Source organism: Terrapene carolina, unplaced genomic scaffold (genome assembly GCF_002925995.2).
Source record: "Terrapene carolina triunguis isolate 2854851 unplaced genomic scaffold, T_m_triunguis-2.0 Scaffold232, whole genome shotgun sequence".
In the NCBI taxonomy this organism is placed as follows: domain Eukaryota; kingdom Metazoa; phylum Chordata; order Testudines; family Emydidae; genus Terrapene; species Terrapene triunguis.
Window position 1 is genome coordinate 1284384 of NW_020664583.1, and position 17426 is coordinate 1301809.

The following is a 17426-nucleotide window of genomic DNA, read 5'->3' on the forward strand; positions in this document are numbered from 1 at the left end:
TTTTTTTTTTTTTTTTTTTTTTTTTTTTTTTTTGGGTAGAGGTTGGATCAGAATTGGTACTGAGTCTGTCTACCTGCGTACTTTACAGCGGCACAACTGAGCCGGCACAGCTGTAAGGTCTACCGTGTAGCTACTCTTTGCCAGCAGGATAGAGCTCTCCTGCCAGCAAAATAAAACCACCCCCAACAAGCGGTAGTAGCTTTGTTGGCGGGAGAGTATCTCCCGCCGACAAAATGCTGTCCATACTGGTGCTTTTCGTTGGTAAAACTTTTGTCGGTCGTTTTCCCCCCCCCCACACACACCCCTGCCCAACAAAAGTGCAGTGTAGTCATAGCCTAACAGCGACGCCAAAATAACAATATGAATATGTGACAGAATAAACCATTTACTAAGTTACCTAATTTCATTTTCAAGATGGTAGGAGTTTATTCTAAACCAGTGGTTCTCAACCAGGGGTCCAGGGCCCACCGGGGGGCCACAAGCAGGTTTCAGGGGGGACACCAAGCAGGGCCAGCGTTAAACTTGCTGGGGCCCGGGGCAGAAAGACGAAGCCCCATTACATGGTACTGAAGCCTGGGGCCCTGAGTCCCACCACCTGGGACTGAAGCCGAAGTCTGAGCAATGTAGCTTCACCGAGGCCCCTGTGGCGTGGGTTTCCAGGCAGTTGCCCTGCTTGCTACTTGCTAATGCCAGCCTTGACTTTTATATGCAGAAAACCAGTTATTGTGGCACAGGTGGGCTGTGGAGTTTTTATAGCATGTTGGTGAGGGCCTCAAAGAAAAAGGTTGAGAACCCCTGTTCTAAACCATGTTTTAAAAAATATATAATTTTTACCCTCTGAAATTCTTCGGTACATTCACAATATAAGACTATCAAGTTAATGTTTAATGATGCTGTATAATTGGAACTGGCATAGAGATTTTCCAACAAAGGCTTCAGATATCAGTATGTACACACTGCTCTAAGCCTAGAAATTGTGACTAAAACAGAATGATTATACTAACAAAACAGGACATAGGTGCACATTAAGGCACCCTGGAATGCAAATTATATAGTGCAGTTTTTTTTGTTTTGGTATGGTAAGAGAAATAACTGTATTCCAGATACTGTGAAATAGTTAAACATTTATTACTGTATATACTCGTTCATAAGCCCAATTTTTTTAGTAAAAAAGGGAAGCACCAGAGAAGGGGATCGGTTTATGAACAGGTATAGAGAGGGAGAGGTGGGACACAGCCCCTCCCCCCAACAGAGGGAGAAAGGAGAGGCAGCAGAGCCAGGAGTGAAGAGGTGGGGCCAGAGTCTCTCCGCTTCTGGCCATGCTGCTCTCCCCCCTCCCAGCCTCCAAAGCAGCTGCAGCTCCAGGGCTAGCAGGCTACAGCCATGCTGCTCGGCCCCGCCCCTCAGAGCACGCTGTGGCTGCGCCGCCTGGCCCGCTGGAGCACGCTGCGGCCGTGCCGCCCAGCCCGCTGGAACATGCTGCGGCCGTGCCGCCCGGCCCAGCCTGCTGGAACATGCTGCGGCCACACTGCCCAGCTTGCCGGAGCAGCTCCAGCCAGGCCAGAGACATCCTCCCCTGACCTTCCCCAGATAAGTGAGAAGGGATGGGATGGGGAGAGTGTGGGGGTCCCGGGCTAGGAGTGGGGTCATGTGGGGGGTGGTCACAGGCATTACTCCCCTGACCCCCAGTTTCTCTCTCTTTCTCCCCCCCCCAAATTTCCCCACCAGTTGCTGTCCCGTCAGGGTAAGCAGCTGGCCCGCTGGGACACTTTGTTTACTTAGGTTTACCTCCGTGCCTGCGGACGCTCAAGGTAAATAAACCATCTTGGCCCGCCAACGGCTTATCCTGATGGCCCGGGAGCCAAAGTTTGCTGACCCCTGAATTATAGGGTTGGCTTATGAACGGGTCATAAAAATTTTCCATTTTTACTTATCGATCTGGGGGTGGGGGTTCGGCTTATAAACAAACCGGCTTATGATCGAGTATATACGGTAGTCTCAGCACTACTATAGTCAAAGTGACCTATTATACCTGTTACATATGACAGCGTCATGTGGTGTATTTTTCAGCAGTCCAATAATTAGAAAGCTCCTCTTTTCTCTTGTCTGACTTGTGGGGGATTTCTTCTGTCTGTGTGCAGTTTGAAGCCTTTTGGAATCAAAGTAGTTTTCAGATTACTCGTTTCAATCTGCCACTGAAACTCTCTTCATTCAAAGCTATAGGAGAACTGCTTCAGGGATCAATGTTAATTTAAAGGCAACTTGCAAAGAATAATGAAGGAGAGGGTTTTGTACTCCAGCATTTGCTGTGTATAAAGGTTTGGTCAGTTTTTTGTGCTTTTTTAATATTACAACTACAACCATAGAAAGAGAAGACTTTTTACTTTTCTTATTGTTACCTTAGAAAAACCAGGAAAGTGCCAGGAAAAAAAAAAGTGGGCATACATTTTTAGTAGGTCACCTTTATCAATACCTGAGACCATGGTAGTCTCTGTTCACAATGACAATTCCCAGAGCAAGAACAACAAATATTATTATGGTTGAGAAATAAAAAATATATAGTCACAGACAGTTCTTTTGATGCTTCTGTAATTCCTATTAGTGATGATGGAAGTCAGGTATGTGTGTACCCGAAGGGGACAGTAGGCTCCTTAGGCTGTTTAAGCTAATTAAAAACATTCTTTGTTTTTCAAGTTAGAACACAACATAATATCCATATGAAACTACAAAAGAACATTAAGGTTGCAAACAAAAACACTCAAGTCATGAAATAATAAAACTAACGCTGCCTGTGCAGGTATAACTGTCACCTTCTATTTTTCATCAGAACCCTGGCCTTATTCAGTGTGCAGTTTGAAAAGTGCTTGAGGAGTGACAACTGCCTATTCTAATCATTTGGCCCCATATTTCATTTATTGCACACCATCCAGCTCCTTCGCTAAATAAGGAAAATGCTTTTCAGATGGTTACCGGGCTAGCAGTACCTCTGTCCCCTTTCTGGTCTTTGAGGTCTAAAGCCTCATGCCTTTCCTATCACAGGATGGAATTCTGCAGTTCTCCCACTCTGTCCGGGCCCTGAGCTACAGTACTCTGCGTATTAACTGTGCTTACCCTGCCAATCCAACTGTGTTTGGACACAGTGATAAAACAGCCTTCTTAAAACCAAGGTATTTTTTATTTTAGTAGGTACAGAGCATAAGAGGGGAAAAAAGGATTTTAAAACAGTCTACACCAGTGGTTTTCATTCTGTGGTCCATGGACCCCTGGAGGTCCACATACTATGTCTAATGGGTCAGCAAAGGGTGACTATGAAAATCAAGTGTCAGATCCCCAAAAGGCATTCAATTTTTCTGATCAATCAAAAATATGTGAATACCCCCACCTACTGGTCAAAACCTGGAAGTCTTGTCGTTACCATAAAACGACAATGCCCTTTCTCACTCTGCATCAAATGCTGTGCCAGGCATGTGCAACATTTATAGTTGAATTCTGTTCCATTAGTTTTCAATCTAAGGCAGGGGCTGGCAAACTTTTTGGCCTGAGGGCCGCATCGGGTTTCGTAAATTGTATGGAGGGCTGGTTAGGGGAGGGGGTCGTGGCCCGGCCTCCACCTCCTATCTGCCCTCCCTGGACTCCTGCCCCATCCAACCCCCCCATTCCGGGATGGCCCCTCTGGGACCCCTGCCCCATCCACACACCCCCGCTCCCTGTCCCCAGACTGTCCCTGGACCCCTGCCGCCCCATCCAACCCCTCCTCTCATTCCTGATGGCCCCCCCCGGGACCCCTGCCCCATCCAACCATCCCTTCTCCCTGTTCCCTGACTACCCCTGCCCCTGACTGCCCCCTGCTGCCCCATCCAACCCTTCCTCCTTCCTAACTGCTCCCCGGAACCCCTGCCCCCATTCAACCGCCTGTTTCCACCCCGACTACCATCCACATCCCCGCCTCCTGACCCACCACCCCGAACTCTCCTGCCCTCTATCCAACCCCCCCCCCCCCCCGCTCCCTGCCTCCTTACTGCGCTGCCTGGAGCACTGGCGGCGCTACAGCCGTGCTGCCCGGCTGGAGCCGGGCCATGCTGCCACCACCACCACCACGCAGCACAGAGACCGGGTCAGGCCGGGCTCTGCAGCTGCGCTTCCCCAAGAGCTCACAGCCCCACCGCCCAGAGCATTGCGCCGGCAGCGGAGCGAGCGAGCTGAGGCTGCGGGGGAGGGGGAATAGAGGGGGCGGGGCTGGGGGCCAGCCTCCCGGCCAGGAGCTCAGGGGCCAGGCAGGACGGTCCCATGGGCCGTAGTTTGCCCACCCCTGGTCTAAGGCTACGTCTACACTACAGACTTTACAGCGACAGAGCTGTACTACTGCAGCTGCGCCGCTGTAAGGTCTCCTGTGTAGCCACTCTATTCTGATGGGATAGAGCTTTCCCACCGGCATAATTAAACCACCCACAAAGAGCAGTGGTAGCTGTGTCGGTGGGAGCATGTCTCCAATTGACATAGTGCTGTCTACACCGGCTCTTTTGTCAGTCAAGGGTGTGGGTTTTTTCACATCCCTGACCGACAAAAGTTTTGCCGACAAAAGTGCTAGTGTAGACATAGCCCAAGACTTGTATGGTATGGGATGCAGACTACAGACTGAATTTCTAAAGAGGTCTGTACCTCCATTTGAACATTTTTAGGGGTCCACAAATGAAAAAGGTTGAAAACCACTGAAGTACATGGATATGTGTCTTACCTAAAGGCTTATCATCACCTGATAGTAACCTAGACAGTCTTAACTTCTTCAGACATCCCCAGCGGTCTTCCTGTGGTTCCCCCAAACAACTTCCCCTCTCTTGAGAAAGTGTTCCTTTTTTTTAACCTGCCACAACTTTTGATCTTCAGTATGTGGGGGCCTTTTTCTGTCCTGGCATTCTCTCTCTTAACTCTCAAGTGTTTGTGGAGAAGTGGAATATCTTGAGACTTTGTTTTTCCTTCCTGCCTCTGATTAGATTAAACCAATGTATTCATACTGTAAACATCCTAATACCCATATCAACATTCAATATTCTTAAATGACTACACAGTAGCTCCGATTCTGTCATAGATTTTTCTATGGCTGTCATAACTGTAGTATGATATCTTGATTAACTTATTCCCAGAACATCCCCATAGTTCCAGGAAGGACCATATTCCTACCATTTTACAGATGTGGCACTGAGGCACAGGTTAAGATTCCAGAATTCAGTAAAACTATTAACAATGTGCTTAACTTCAAGCATATGAGTAATCTCCTCAAATTCAGTGAAATATACCCGTGCTTAAAGTTAAGTATGTTCTAAGTGCTTTGCTGAATCAGGGTCTAAATGAGTTGCCCAAGGTCACATGAGAAGTCTGCAGCGGAGGCAGGAATAGAACCCATATTGCTAGATTTCTAGTCCAGTGCCTTAGTCACAAAGCTATTTATTCTTTTCCAGCAGAATCCTGCTTCATTTGCTACATGCCTTAAAACTTTTACAGTGGATCCCAGGCTTATACATGACACACTAGCCAATTAGTTCAGTGCATAAGAGGGGTGCTTTGGACCCCCAAAACAAATGCACTCCATAACCTTGCTTTGTCCAATGTTCTAAGGGTCCAAAGGCAAGGGTTCTGAGGAAGAAAGTATGTGAACATGTAATTGAAGACTCGTATTATAGGGGAAGCTGGTTGCAATTCCTATATTTACACTTCCTAACACTTTCTATTACAAGGTTCTTGTGATCTTTATGGATTCTCATGATCTTTACTTGACAGCCTCTTACTGTTCCTTGGTACGCAGTAGGCTTTTCGTATTTGGCAGGAGGAATGCCTTTGGGCTGGAGAAGTGCTTTTTCTTTGTCCCATGAAATTTTGTTCAGCTTTTGGCAAGATACAAGTTTAAAAAATTGCCTTTTCCTGTCTCTTTTATATTCCTCAAAAATTTTGGTAGCATGCCTAAAAATAATAATAATAAAAAGGAACATTTTAATTCCTAGATTGGTACCACCACCGCCACCACCACCACTGCCACACACTCTGCACAAAGGAATACCTGTGAGCTGCTGGAGCAGCTGAAAAGAGATTTCAGGAGGTGTGGGGAGAGAAGAAAGTAAGCTTGTCCCATCCCCCAATCACAGCACATAGCCCATTTCTCCTCATTCTTGCCTCCCAAACCCAAAAACCCACCTCCTGGTGGTGAAGGGGAAAAGAGGTGGACAAAGCTTGGCTACCCCCTTCCTTCCCCCATCCCCCCGCTATCTTCACTATGAGATAGCCTTCTGCTTGTGCCAGCTAATATAATTAATCCTTTAGCTCATGTGGTGGCTATCTTTGGTTAGAAGTTTTTCTAGTTGCACATAATAGTATTTGTTTGTACCTTTTTTCTTAATCTCCCCTCCCCCCAACCAATCTAGGAAATTACATCCAAATAAAATATAGGGTCACATGCTTCATTGCATCTCTAGGCTGAGTGTATTGCCCTCACCAGACAATTCCTCATGCCCCCAATTTCTCCTTTCTACTCCATGCCAGGTTCCCCCATTCCCTCTGTATGCCATGGGTTCTGTGTGCCTCCTACATTCTACTTCCTATGTCAGTGGTTCTGTGTGCATCACCATCTCCCTCCAAAACCACCATTCTTTATTTTCTTTCTATTTCATGGTGTCAAAATTTTAAAACGGTATTGTGAGAATTGGCAGAACTAAGATCAGGTGTATTGCCAGGGAATTCCATGTGTCCTCCATTTTCCCTTTTTGGTTTTTCCCATTTCCACCAAAATCAGTAGGTTCTGCCCATTGATACCTAGAACAGTCCCTGAACTCTTGGAATTGAATAGATGTGGCATTCAGAAGTTATCATGTTACATCCAACCAGAGAAATGCCGTTCAGTTGAGTGTTAGGCCTTGCAAATTCAGTCGATACATTAAAAGAATGGTATTTAGATTGCAAAATCAAAGCACTTAAACATAAATCTGGCATTTCCCAACTTTGGTCAGTGGAAACTTAATTCTTTCTCCTTGTGCATATGCATTATATGATAGTCTTTAGTTGCATGCTCACATTCTATTTTTTCCACAGGATCTTGCCTCATTCAGTGCACAGGATAGACATGCAGTGGGGCCAGATATAACTTGGCAAAGGTAACCGTGAATGTGGCATTTCCTGACTTATCTGTGCCTGAGTTTGCAACATAGATATTCTTTTAATATAGCTTATTGTATTTCATACATATAATATATAAGGAGAATGTGTATGTATATAAGGCAGAAGAGTTAAGATTGTACAGGCAACTTTAATTTTTGTCACTTCCTGACTGTTGATTGGGTCGATTTCCAATTTGAATGTTTTTAATGCAGTTCTTTTTGTATAGATTTTTCCTACTTTTTAAAAAAGAAAAATGAAAAAAAAACACATTTTACTGTATGCTGCTATTCACTAGACATGAGTACAGTGCTGTGTATTGCACATATGCAGTAAATGAGGCAGGAGCCCTTGTCAGATTAGATTTCCACCTTTCTTTATCATGTGGAAGAAAGGCCTCCTTTGGCATTCCTGTATCACTTTTTTATGCACCCCCATAGATCGCAATTCAGTGCCCAACCGAGTATAACTGAAATATTGCTCCACTTTGACTATACTTTTGTATATCCTGTAAAATCCTGAGATGACCTCTTTTTGATTGAGATTCCACCCTGCCTGTTTACAAATACATGCAGTGTCAGATGAAGGAACTTTGGGAGCTTATTAGTTTTAATTATTTAATCTTGTATTCATACACTAAATACATTTAAAAACCGTTTTATAATTCAGCCATAACAATTCAATTTTTCACCAGACTTGTGAAAGGAACACCTATGAACTAAGGTCTCCCCATTATCATTGTGTGTTTGCATCAACTTCCATCTCAAAAAGCGGTTACAAGATTTTTTTTTAGAAAAACTGATTTTTTTTTAATAGTTGTGCTCAAAAACAGCTTAACTATTTCAGTAAAAGTCAAATTCAGCAGTGCGAAGCTCACATGATTCTGGGCAGTTGCGTTGCTCCATCAGACTTTTTGGGGCATCAGTGAAACTGACCAGAATCATGTCATTGTCACTTTGCTGCCTCCCAGGGAAGTCTGGAAGAGGATTGAAAAGTAGAGGTGCGGGAGAGAGAGGGTAGACTAGTTAAGAGTCTCCACCACCCTAGCAGCATATAAGGGAACAGGGGAAGGTGAGTAGCAGATACTACTTCCTTCAACTGAAGGAGGCTTTTGTGGTGAGGTGGAGAGAGCACTCTTTCTGTACAGGTGGGAGTTGGAAATGGCTGGGATTTAATCACATCTGTGGTGCTACGAAGAGCATGGAGAGCACCCTCTTCTTTCTAGCAGCTGGAAGTTGGCGAGTGTCTAGCTTTCTGCGCTCCTGGATCTCACTAATGGTAGAAGCTCCCCCCTCAAAAATCTTTCTTATAGGCCTCTTATTATTGATGCCTGGTAAATTGTTAAAGCCCTATGTACAACCTAAGGATGTGACATCATGTGCCCAGTGATATAATTCTAGAAAGTCAAAATAATGTTTGCAGCATTTCTCTTTAAAGGCAATACATAGCTGGAAGGCATTGTAAAACCAGCATAGTAATACCAAGACTTTTAATATTCATGTTCAGTAGCGTGTATATTTTGCATATCGGAATCAAAGGCTTTTATGAATGCTTCTTAAATTGATTAGAAATAAAAGGAAATTATAGCACCCATCTATTATCTTCATTCTACATTTTTGTGTGTAACTTGGTGGGACTCTTCTCTATCAGTTGCATTTTTCACTGTGATAGGTTAATGTAGAGTCTACCTGATCTTAATAAATTTGTTGTCCTGAAGTTTGGCAAGGCTGGGGAAAACTATCAGTTGGTATTTCAGTGCTAAGGGAAACAAGTACAACATCAAGTTGAGATTTTATGGGAAATAAGTGTAGAGGATGTATGCTCACTGACATCTGTCCGCTCCCTGGGGGGTGGGAAGCTAGTAAGTTATTAATCGTGATCCAGATTGGCTAAGCAGCTTATCAGTTTAAGTTAGACAGCCACTCTAACTATAAAAGCTGTTGTAATTTACTTGCTGCCATTAGTCTCCTTTCCTGTTTGATTCTCTTAAGTTGGATCCAAATACAAGACCAGTCTCATTTATGCATGCTAGGTAAATTTTCATAAGTGCCTTAGTCCCGTTAACTTTCAGTGGGATTTGAGCTCCTTACTTAGGTACTTTTTGAAAATTTTTCAACCCTTTGATACTACAACATCTGGGATACCGTATTGCTTTTGCCACAGTTTGAAGGAGAGGATTGCTTATTGTTACAATAGAACCAGTTTAGTGCTGATATTTGATAGAGAATTCAATCAGCGCACACTCTCATTTTGTACTCTACAAATCATAATTAAAACAGGAAAGTGTGAAGGGTGAAAACATTTGTAATGTGTTTAAATCTAAACAAACTGGTAGTAGCCAAGCTATAGTTATGTAAAATGTTCTCTTTATTTTTTTTATTCTTTAGATTACCAAGTGCTGCTCTTATGCATCAAACTAGAGCTGTAGACTTGCAAAAGAGGGCGATAAATGTTGGTGTCCCATTCCATTCCCTTTTGATCTCGTACATGAGCGCACACACATTCTAGCTGTAACTTTCTGTGGAACATCAGTAAAAATGAATGGACTGCTGGCATGAGGTGAAAGGGGGATATGTGCGAATGGGAGTGCACACCACCTCTGTTATGGGTGGGGAGAATGGGGGACTCTGGCATGGCGGGTAAAGGATGAAATAGGGTACACACGAGCCACTGGCATGAGGTGGAAGGCAGAATGGGGCAGGTACAGCCAGTGACATGAGGGAGGAGGGGTTGCAGGGAGTACCTGAAATAGGAGGAGATGGGAGGGGTGGCTAGCACACACAGCTTGTGGAGATGGGGCAAAATAAAGAGCCCCTAGTACAGGCAGTGAGTTCAGGCTACAGAAGCAACAAAGTGTGCGACCCTCTAGGTACCCAAGTTGGAATTTGGCTAGGATGTAAGGGCTGACATCCCTTTTCTTATTAACAGAAAACATAAAATAAAAAACTATAGCTGAAAATAAATTTGCCTTTATTGACAATTGTAATCTGAAGAATGGCATGTCTCACAGCATGGTACCTCAGCGCAATGCCTAGTGGAGTGATTCAGTAGTGACTCAGAAGAAAGACTGCTATCTGCAGTATGGAATCGCCAGCACCACTGGTAGTTCCTGGGATTTCCTTTGCTTTTCTGTCCAAGTACTGAATCTGCTTAGTTTATGAAATCTGACTATCTTGCAGACTAGTGTTATATGGCTGCAGCCCATAACAGAGATTTCCAATAATATTAGGAAAGAGGCTTCAGAGAGTCTGAGGCATAAATTTAAACTGGAGAAAAATGATTTTATATCTCTTTAATAAAGACAATGTAGAGAGTAGGCCAAGAAAAAAATAATTATAATGCAGTAAACTGTCCAAATTGACCTATTGCAAATTGGTTTTCTATAGAATTGACTCACTGACACATCTCTTCTGTTGCTGTACTCCCCTTGAAAATGTAAAATGGTAACCTGACCTAACTCCCTCCCTCTTGCCTTTTTTTGAGCAGTATTAATTTTTGAGTTGATTGCTGAGGCCTGGCAAGAGAGCACTCAATCCAAAGTGAGAGGATGTAAAAAGGCTGCAACTTCAGAATTTATATATTGGAGGGTGTTCGCTGCTATAGATACCACAGCTAAAAAGTTTGATCATGGGCAAATATCCTGCGGGTAAACTTAAACTAGAATTTCTCAAGCTGCTTGTGTATTTAATCATGATTTGAATCTGATTTTATCGCAGTTATTAAGATGTGTGCTAGGTACAAATGATTCCTTGATTTTTTTCAAAAGTTACTTTTGCTCCTGTCATTGATTACAGGCAGGGCTGATAGCGCTGCCTGTTATTCAGGTTACCGGACTCTTCCTATTGTAGGACCCCTTTTCAGTTGCTAATAACGTTGCTGAACTTTAGCCATTTGGGCTGAAATTTTCTATGCAGGTTGTCTCGGGCTGAATTATTTTGGAAAGTGTCAACCAAAATAGTTCAGTTTCCAAAAACAGGGCTAGAGAAAAATATGTTTCAGGGCTTTTTTAAAAAAAGTAATTCTGGTGACCTTTTCTTTGAGAAGTTCTAGCACCCACATAAAGTAGGGATTTAAAAGTTGGCAGCGAGTGGCCTTTGAGTCAGGGATATGTTTCTTGTAATTACTGTGCAAATCCACCCAAATTTGGCTAAATTATATGACTTTGAAAAATTGTAGTTTGCACGTGCTCAGTAAATACTTAAAATTTAGTGGCTAAAATCTGTGAAGATTCTATCTTCCTGGGGCATGCTTCATTAGCTCTTAGTGCTGACCAAACTCTACATGCGCTGTCCTAACAAAGTGACTGAGCATGCTCTATTCCTAGGGCTAAGGGAGAAAAGCTGAACTTTTCCTGTAGTTACAGCTTCCAGTAGCTGTGACCTGGGCTAGAGCTGGGTACTGGAACTGAGACCAGAGAACCTGTCTTTCCTCTACTCTGATTACCACTCTGCTGACACCTAGGAGCACAGAGGAGGAAGTTGTCTGACTTGAGACCTGAGGGGATAAAAGGAGACCGGGGAAGAAGGGGAGTAGATTGGGACAAGGATCCTGGTGAGACTGGGACTAGAGCAAAACTATAAGTGCGAGCTAGAGTAGGGGAGAGGAACTGCTGGTTGGATAAGGAGACTGGGTTTGAGAGCCAGAAGGGGATGGGCTGGTTGGGCAAGAAAATTGGGACTGGGAGCTGGTGCGGGAGAGGGAAACACATATCAGACAAAGAGCTTGGTGGGAGGAGAAAGTCTGGGACTGGCTGGACAAGGAGACTGGGATTGAAAACCAGTGTGTTGGGGAATGGGGCTGGGAGGTGATAAAAGACATGGAGCCAGGGAAAAACTTGGCAATGAGACTGGGTCAAGCAGCCAGGGAGGGGGGATACTGAGGCCTTGTCTACACTACAGGGGAAATTCAATCTAAGCTACGCAATTTGAGTTACATGAATAGCGTAACTCAAACCGATGTAGCTTAGACCTACCTACTTACTGCGGGGTTCACACTACGCAATGTCGATGGGAGACGCTCTTCCGTTGACTCCCTCTACTCTTCTCGATCCGGTGGAGTACAGGAGTCAACGGGAGAGCGATCTGAGGTCGATTTAGCGTAGGGGTAGGCAACCTATGGCACGCGTGCCGAAGACGGCACGCGAGCTGATTTTCACTGGCACTCACACTGCCCAGGTCCTGGCCACCGGTCCAGGGGACTCTGCATTTTAATTTAATTGTAAATTAAGCTTCTTAAACATTTTAAAAACCTTATTTACTTTACATACAACAATAGTTTAGTTATATATTATAGACTTATAGAAAGAGACCTTCTAAAAACGTTAAAATGTATTACTGGCACACAAAACCTTAAATTAGAGTGAATAAATGAAGACTCGGCACACCACTTCTGAAAGGTTGCCGACCCCTGATTTAGCGGGTCTTCTCTAGACCCGCTAAATTGACCGATGCATCGATCGTTGCTCGTAGATCCTCTAGTAAGTGTAGACAAGCCCTGAGACAAGGAGGTGGGGGGGGGGAAACAGATCTGGGGGTAGCTGGAACCCAAGAGGGGAGTGAGAGAATGAATGAGGATCTGGGATGGGGGAAATGAGACTGGCTGGACAAGGAGTTTGGGATTGGGATGAGAAGCCTGAGAAGTGGAGACTGGGACTAGGAGGCAGGGGTGGTGAAGAGATAGGAATGCGACTGGGACAGATTGGAAGTGACAGGGCGTGGTGTCAACAGGCAGAAGAGTATCTGACCTCTAGAGAACCTCTCCTCCAGAGCCTGAAATGGAATCCCAGATTTCTGAGTTTCATCATTCCTCTGCTGTCAGTAAATACCTGTGAAACCCACTAGCAAAGTGTCTTATCCCCCTCTAGTGCTGGTCCACATAGAGGATGAAAACCTATTACAGCTATCACTTATTCTATTAACTCAAGTGGCAGAGGTCTGTCCAGTGCATCTAAAGTTTCCAGCCCTGTTGATAACCCATATAAGTGTCAGTATGATGCCATGTGATTGAATCTCCGTCCCCCCCCCCCCCCCCCCCCCAGTTTTCTCTTGAAAAGTCTGGGAAATTACACACACAACCTCTTCTCCCCCTCCCTCCCCCCTTAACAGAACATTATTAAGGTTGCAAAGTTGAGCTCACAGAAGTTAGGAAATGTCAGAATTATGGTTGCCTATGTAACTTTAATTCATCCCCTTTCTGTATATGTATTATGATATGGTCTTTACATGATCACATACTGTTTTTTCCACAGGACCCTGGCCTAAGTCACTGCACCGGATGGACCTACTCTGGGGATGAATCAAGGTAGTATAGTGATGGAGGCTGTTGTCTGTAGGCCTCCTGCTTCATTAGTTACGGAAGTTGGAAGATGTGGTAGTGAATGAGCATGAAATTGCTTAAAGTGAGAGGATGGTCTCATGCAGGCAGTTAAATTCTGCCATGGAGAACTAGATTCTATCCTATCCTCTGCCACAGAGTTCCGATGTGATGCTAGGCAAGTCACTTAAACCAGATTTTTCACACATGGTCTGTAATTATGCATTCTTCAATTTCTGGATACCTTACTTGAGATCCTGGGGTCTGATTTGTAGAAGGGCAGAGCACTCACAGCTGCAACTGATGTCAATGGGGAGAGGTGTGCTTTGAACTTAAATAATGCTGAGTACTCATTAGTGTAGTACTATCGTAAAACTCATGAGAAAATTAAATAATTCTGCCTTCAAAACAGGGTTTAAATAATGTGCAGTAAATAGGTTTTAGGGCCACACATTGAACTGTGAAGATAAAACAAATTATTGAATAGCTGCTCCTGAAGTGAAAACTGTCCATTTTATGTATCAGAGGGGTAGCCGTGTTAGTCTGGATCTGTAAAAAGCAACAGGGGGTCCTGTGGCACCTTTAAGACTAACAGATGTATTGGAGCATAAGCTTTCATGGGTGAATGCCCACTTCGTCAGACGCATGCTGTTGCTTTGTCCATTTTATGTACTGAATGAGACTGGGATCCTTTGGGGGGGAAAATGTGATCATATAATTGAAGACTGTCATAATGCATATGTACAAGAGGGCTCAATTAAGGTTGCACAGACAGCCTTAATTCTAGTATTTCCTAGCTTTTGGGTGCTTGACTTTTCAATCTTAATGTTTTAACATAGTTTTGTATGTATAAAGAATATTAAGATGATCAGGAATATAGATAATAGATTGTCACAGTTTTATTTGGCAATAATCTCTCTTACTGTAACTTGGTTAGGTAAATATACTTAAAAAGCTTTTATTGTTTAATTGTAAAGCCCTGTGCTCAGCTTCTTGGTGGGGGGGGGGGGAATACGTGCTTAATTTTGTTTCTTCTCAGTTTTTGGAAAGCTTGTTAATGACTTTAAAAAAAAAACTGAACAGAAAAAAGACTTTAAATATATTTATACTTTAACGCAGACCATTTAGTTTCAAACTTAGCATGTACTTAGCCGTGAGTGAGGAAAGTATACTTCAATTTGGGAGGGAAAAATTCCATCAGAAATGTAAGTAGGCACTGAATGTGCTGCTTTCAAGATTCACAGAAATGTGTGTGCACATCTAAACTTAGCTGAGCTTGCTGTAAATACATGTTTATGAATTTGTCTATTGTAATAAAACACGGACAATGGCATTGTGCTTAAATGTTGTTTGTATAATTTTACAATATGACTAGGGCATGATACCATGGTTGTAAAGCACTTGAGATCTACCGATGAAAAATACTATATAAAAGCATAAGGTGGTATTATTATTTATTATATTGTTTGGTCTTTTACTGTATTTGCTTACAGATTTGACTCTGAGAAGGTTGTAATTTCTTTTGTCTGTACTTCATTTCAGATTTTACTGTTCCTTAGGCTGTATCAATGGAGCACATTCAGGGAGCTTGGAAGACCATCAGTAACGGTTTTGGATTCAAGGATTCTGTCTTTGATGGATCAAACTGTATTTCACCTACTATCGTTCAGCCGTTTGGCTCTCAACGCCGAGCTTCTGATGATGGCAAGCTCTCAGATATGTCTAAGACTAGTAATACCATTCGGGTTTTCTTGCCTAACAAGCAACGCACAGTGGTAAGTCTACCCAAGCCTCATGTACGTCTACATTACGCTCTACTGGCAATGCTGTGTAGTGTAAGTGTAGCTACATGCTGCAGTCAAAAGCATACCACATCCACACTGCAGTATGTAGCTACACGTGTCAGTGAAAGGCTCTGGCAGAGTGGAGGCAGCAGGGAAAGCTTCAGCAGCTGCCTTTCACTCTGGATAGGAAAAGCTCTGGCTGGAGGGGAGGCAGCAGGGAAAGGCTTCACCTCTGCCAGAGCCTTGCCCTGTGGCAGGGAAGGGCTCTAGCAGCAGGGAGCTGCTGGAGCCTTTCCCTGCTGCCAGTGTTTTTTCCTGCAGTGGGGAAAAGCTTCAGAAGCAGGGAGGCCATGGGATGCTACATGGCTGAAAATAGCAACGTAGACTGGGAGGGATGGCTTGGGCGACTAGAGATCCATGTAGGGCAGGGGTGGGCAAACTTTTTGGCCCGAGGGCCACATCAGGGTTGCAAAACTGTATGGAGGGTTGGGTAGGGAAGGCTGTGCTTCCCCAAACAGCCTGCCCCCATCCGACTCCTCCCACTTCCTGCTCTCTGACTGCCCCCTCAGAACCCTCCAACCCCTCCCTCCACTCCTTGTCCCCTGACCATTCCCTCCTGAGACCCCCCGACCCTAACTGCTCCCCTGGGTCCCCACCCCCTATACAACCCCCCTGCTTCCTGTTCCCTGACTGCCCCAACCCCTATCCACACCCCTGCCCCCCGACAGGCCCCTTGGGACTCCCGCGCCTATTCAACCCCCCCGTTCCCTGGCCCCGGCCCCCTTACCATGCAGCTCAGAGCAGCATGTCTGGCAGCCCCGCCACTCGGCCGGAGCCTGCCGCGCTGCCCTGCAGGAGCACGCAGCCCCGCCGCCCAGAGCGCTGCCGGCGTGGTGGCATAGCTGTGGGGGAGGGGAGTCAGCGGGGGAGGGGCCGTGGGCTAGCCTCTCCGGCTGGGAGCTCAAGGGCTGGGCAGGACGGATGTGGCCCGCGGGCCATAGTTTGCCCACCTCTGATGTAGGGTGTGTGCTTGAGTCTACTTCAGGTGTATCTGTAGTTTACTCACATAAGCAATGCCTCACAGTCTATACTGCTATTTTTACCTGCGATGGGGGACTGCATGTACGTACACTACACGCCACCAAAAGAAGGGTGCAGAGCTGAAGCGTCCTATGAGATGTTATAGACTTTTACTATTGTTAACGTATATGTGGCAACAGAAATGTTAAAAAAACCTGGAAGGTTGGTCCATGTTTAGGAAAGTCATTATTAGTCCCTTAATCCTAAAGGCTATATTTTAAAAATAGTATCATTATATTCTGGTACAATGTTCTACAATATACAGGTGTTGATTTACATTCAAATATTTAAGAGCAAGATATTTCAGTAGTGGGCTAACCTAATTTACAGTATTGTTGCAGAACTATCCTAGCCTATATAAACTTAAATATATGATGATTTTTGTCACAGGTTGCTTCAGCATGGATCCCCACAATGAAATATATTGAAGATAGATTGAACTTAAACATCTCTTGGTCTTTGTTCCAAGCTGAGCATTCCAATAATATGCTAAAACTCAATAACATTGGTTGAAATCCTAATTCATGTTTTGTCCCTTGCCTCAACATAATGCCACCCACCCACCCACTCACAGTGCTATCATTTCTGTCTGCATATGTCTCAAGTATAAAACATTCTGTCCAGCATAAAAACAGTAAACTGCAACAAAATTTTCTTACTCAAGTTTATATATTACTGTGGGTGTGACAGAAAATATGCCTGTCTGGCCTGTTAGCACAGTATGCCATGAGCCAAAACATTAAGGCCCAGCAAGTCCATTGTTGCATACCACAAGTTAAATTTTGTAGACAAACCTTCAAAAGTGAACTGTAATGCAAGGTTTTTGTTTTTGTTTTTTTGAGTAGAATGGATCCTTTGGTCTATATAACTGCCTCAAACATTTTCTGAAAAACTTTTTTCTGCTTCTACATTAGGAGTATCTGGTCCTGACTTACTGCTTTTCCTGTGGAGGACCTGGAATGTGACATCATAGCTGGAGGCAGAAACTTGAACAGGAGGAAAGGTTGAGACTTAGGCTAGGTCTACACTACCCGCCTGAATCGGCGGGTAGAAATCGACCTCTCAGGGATCGATTTATCGCATCCCGTCAGGACGCGACAGTCGATCCCC

General features: G+C 44.3%; 1 protein-coding gene across 9 annotated transcripts in view; it reads left to right on the plus strand.

The window, feature by feature from the left end:
- The window catches only part of RAF1 (Raf-1 proto-oncogene, serine/threonine kinase), a 98400-nt gene that overhangs the window by 22832 nt on the left and 58142 nt on the right, over positions 1-17426 (plus strand). For 5 of the 9 annotated variants that reach the window (XM_026656662.1, XM_026656665.1, XM_026656667.1 and 2 more), the window contains exons 1-2: positions 13405-13440; positions 14995-15227. In XM_026656662.1, the coding sequence (XP_026512447.1) occupies positions 15021-15227 (207 nt within the window). In that variant the 5' untranslated portion in view covers positions 13405-13440; positions 14995-15020. Of the gene's footprint in view, positions 1-6024; positions 6110-7077; positions 7140-13404; positions 13441-14994; positions 15228-17426 lie in introns of those variants that run through there. The other 4 variants (XM_026656669.1, XM_026656670.1, XM_029912577.1 and 1 more) reach the window with 3 other exon arrangements.